At 40.7% G+C, this 4,026-nt stretch overlaps 1 protein-coding gene across 1 annotated transcript; it reads right to left on the bottom strand.

Annotated features, from left to right (window-relative positions):
* Positions 1-379: 379 nt before the first annotated feature.
* LOC112843876 (uncharacterized) lies at positions 380-1,276 on the bottom strand (the record flags this gene model as incomplete). Its single annotated transcript, XM_025903088.1, has 1 exon — positions 380-1,276. A coding segment is annotated over one exon (897 nt), but the record flags the coding sequence as incomplete, so codon positions are not given.
* Positions 1,277-4,026: the final 2,750 nt, after the last annotated feature.

The following is a 4,026-nucleotide window of genomic DNA, read 5'->3' as shown; positions in this document are numbered from 1 at the left end:
ATTTCGTCCCACCTCATGTAAACATGTCATGCGAATGACAATAAAGCTCCTTGAATCCTTTAAATTCAATGATGCAATGATTTAGGTGCATCCAGGAGGAGAATTGGTAGTCTATCTCAGTTAACGATCTAATGACACTGTTTTTATCTCCAATTTTCTACATAATAATTGAGCAAAATTTGGATGTCAATGGACAGATGCACTATTCCCCATAAACTGTAAATGAATGATTTATGATTCGATGCAGAGAGGTCTATTAACACATAGTGAGTAAGAAAGGTGACTGGAAAGGAAAAACTCAATGCATCATGGGAATCCCCGGCGGCCTACATGTATTGCAGCATAACTACGGGAGGATTCAGGGTCACCTGGTCCAGCCCTAACTATATGCTTTAGCAAAAAGGAAAGTTTTAAGCCTAATCTTGAAAGTAGAGATAGTGTCTGTCTCCCGAATCCAAACTGGAAGCTGGTTCCACAGAAGAGGGGCCTGAAAACTGAAGGCTCTCCCTCCCATTCTACTTTTAAATACTCTAGGAACAACAAGTAAGCCTGCAGTGTGAGAGCGAAGTGCTCTAATAGGGTGATATGGTACTACAAGGTCATTAAGATAAGATGGGGCCTGATTATTTAAGACCTTGCATGTGAGGAGCAGGATTTTGAATTCAATTCTGGATTTAACAGGAAGCCAATGAAGGGAAGCCAAAACAGGAGAAATCTGCTCTCTCTTTCTAGTCCCTGTCAGGACTCTTGCTGCAGCATTTTGGATTAACTGAAGGCTTTTCAGGGAGTTTTTAGGACATCCCGATAATAATGAATTACAGTAGTCCAGCCTGGAAGTAATAAATGCATGAACTAGTTTTTCAGCGTCACTCTGAGACAGGATATTTCTAATTTTAGAGATGTTGCGCAAATGGAAGAAAGCAGTCTTACATATTTGTTTAATATGTGCGTTGAAGGACATGTCCTGGTCAAAAATGACTCCAAGGTTCCTCACAGCATTACTGGAGGCCAAGGTAATGCCATCCAGAGTAAGAATCTGGTTAGATACCATATTTCTAAGATTTTCAGGGCCGAGTACAATAACCTCAGTTTGATCTGAATTAAGAAGCAGAAAGTTAGCGGCCATCCAGGTCTTTATGTCTTTAAGACATTCCTGCAGTTTAACTAATTGGTGTGTGTTATCTGGCTTCATGGATAGATAGAGCTGCGTGTCATCTGCATAGCAGTGAAAATTTATGCTATGTCTTCTAATGATGCTGCCTAAGGGAAGCATGTATAATGTAAATAGAATTGGTCCTAGCACTGAACCCTGTGGAACTCCATAATTGACCTTAGTGTGTGAAGAGGACTCTCCATTTACATGTACAAATTGGAGTCTATTAGATAGATATGATACAAACCACTGCAGCACAGGTACCTGTAATACCTACAGCATGTTCTAATCGCTCTAATAGGATATTATGGTCAACACTATCGAACGCTGCACTAAGGTCTAGCAGGACAAGCACAGAGATGAGTCCACTGTCAGAGGCCATAAGAAGATCATTTGTAACCTTCACTAAAGTTGTTTCTGTGCTGTGATGAGCTCTGAAACCTGACTGAAACGCTTCAAATAAATCATTCTTCTGCAGACGATCAGTTAGCTGTTTGACAACTACTCTTTCAAGGATGTTTGATATGAAAGGAAATGATGGACAGAGCCACGTGACCTTTTGGTTTATGAACTCATTTGAAGCATCAGCGTTAGCATTTTGGCTAGAAAACTTGATTCCTGCAATAAACAGACTCAAGTGCACGCTAAGTAACTGCTGTTAAGTAACTGATTAATGAAATCCTAGTTTCACTTACCATAATTGAAACACACACCTCTTGTACAGCCTGTACCTCTCAGCAGGTACACGTTATTTTTTTAATAATTCCAAAATCAACTTTAAATCCTCAAAAGATAAGCTAAAATTAATCACAGCAGACTGTAAACATCTTAATTTAATCAGTTGGGAAATTTAATGTGGGCAAATTTGGAGATTGACTCATGTTTGAAGCCTTTCCCCAAGTGACCAGTGGGGGTACTACGCCCTTTTTTTGTTTTGTTTTATTTTTTTGCACATTGGCTTCATTGCTCAGCCCAATAAGGGCCATTTGGTATTACTGTTTCATTTGAGGAAAATAATAGATGAAATTTAACATAGATGATAGCTTGTTTATATTCACTGGTGCTCAAATCTGTCGTATTCGGTGTTTTGTTTGGTTGGTTTTTTGAGTTACAGTACATGAAATCACTGGCCTACTTGTAGAAGTAGTTAGTGAAAATATACGATTGAAGTTCCTCAGTGAGTACCATTAAGTTTGAGTCATCTGTCAATCCTTGCTCTATTTTTTGAGTGGACTGGTTCAGTCTTACAAATACACGTCTTCCTGTTTGTGTTGATTTTCATTATTGTAGAGAACTGAAAACCATATCCGTCATGACAAATGAAGCCCCGAGCATTAAACAGGGGACTTTTCTGCTAATTTACTCTGCCTTTCCACTCCAGCATTCATGAAATCAGCTCATATTTCAATGAAACTGAAAACTTGCTGGCTCACCGCTGCTCTCCATGGGGGAGGAGGACTGTGGGAATAACAGAAAAGATCTTTGCACGCTCCTCGTGGGGATTTTTCTGTGGGGAAAGTTCCTCACTCCTGTTTTACTGGGGTGCAGAGTTTGCCAGCACTGGCGCTATAGCCAGATTTTTCAATGGATTTTGGCAAGAAGTGAGGTTAGACAACAAAGCTTAAAGTTGTTTGGACTTAAACATTTTAAATGTTTGATTTTTGATGCAAGAGATTTTCTTTATATTCCAGCGAACTGGATTCCCATCCTTTCCTCTCCTTCCCAGTCTGCTTTGCCATATGCGTGATCCTCACTGTGGGCTATATCCAGACCACTGACCTCCTGCCTCTCTACTCTCCTTGCCATCTGCTCCCCCGCCTTGGCCTTTTTGGTCGGGGGCCAAACATCGACTGACTCAACACATGTCTGAGCATGTTGTCAGAAGAGTCTCTGTTGCCTGTTTAAGCTCTAAAAGTATCTGTGTCATAGCAATTCTATCATCTAATGGTCTACTGGGGTCACATGTATGATTCAGTTTTTGCAGCGGATGCTTTGCTTCTAATTCTAGTTTAGGATGTAAACTTGTTGACCTCATGAAAGGGAAGCAGAATATAACACAAAAGTACCCCATTTATTTTAGTCATGCTAGAATGAGTTGGCAACTAACTAACTATTCAATGGACTGCCATTGCATTTCATATAAACACTCCTTGTCCCGAGCAGTTGTACCTTACTCTGATTAATGTTTTAATCAAAGTAAGATAACCACCATGAGGTGATGATGTTGCATTTTAAAGTGAAATGTTTCGGAAAATGCAGGAGGGATTGCTGTGAAGCTGTGAAGCCCCTCGGCCTCATTGTTTACTGATGTTTTGGATCTCACCCCAGAACTTTTCCTACTAGATTTCCCACTACTGCTGCTCCAACAGTTGTTCTCTTCTCACTTGTTCTAGTGCCATCTCAGCAAAACCCAGAAGTTCGCCTTCCAGACAAGCAGCCCTAAGGCTCTGGTCTGTGAGAGGGCTTGCTATTGAGTTTCCTACAGAACATATTACTTCCTCCACCACAAGACAGAGCCCCTTCTATGCAACCTACAACCATATCCTTTATTTTCCTTTTATGGCTTTCATTCAGTCCCTTCTCCCATGTTATGGTCACCTAGCAGTAGTGTTATTGCCGGAGCCCATGCCTGGCCACTGAACAATCCCCCCTGGAAAAAGGAACAGCCTGTCCAGATCCACCTCCATCCTCCATTCTGTCTTGCGTATTGGAAGTTTTGATGTTGGATTGTAGTATAAAACCTCCTATGTTTTTTCAGACAACTGTGGTACTCCATGCATCTACACGATTTTATGCTAGGCTTAATAATGTGACGAAGGACATTACTGACGTCTGCCGTGTTGAAATGTCTGTAAAACTACAAAAAAAAACTC

This window comes from Oreochromis niloticus, linkage group LG23, assembly GCF_001858045.2.
Source record: "Oreochromis niloticus isolate F11D_XX linkage group LG23, O_niloticus_UMD_NMBU, whole genome shotgun sequence".
Classification (NCBI taxonomy): domain Eukaryota; kingdom Metazoa; phylum Chordata; class Actinopteri; order Cichliformes; family Cichlidae; genus Oreochromis; species Oreochromis niloticus.
The sequence above is the reverse complement of the archived record's forward strand: the minus strand, read 5'-3'. Positions and strand labels throughout refer to the sequence as shown.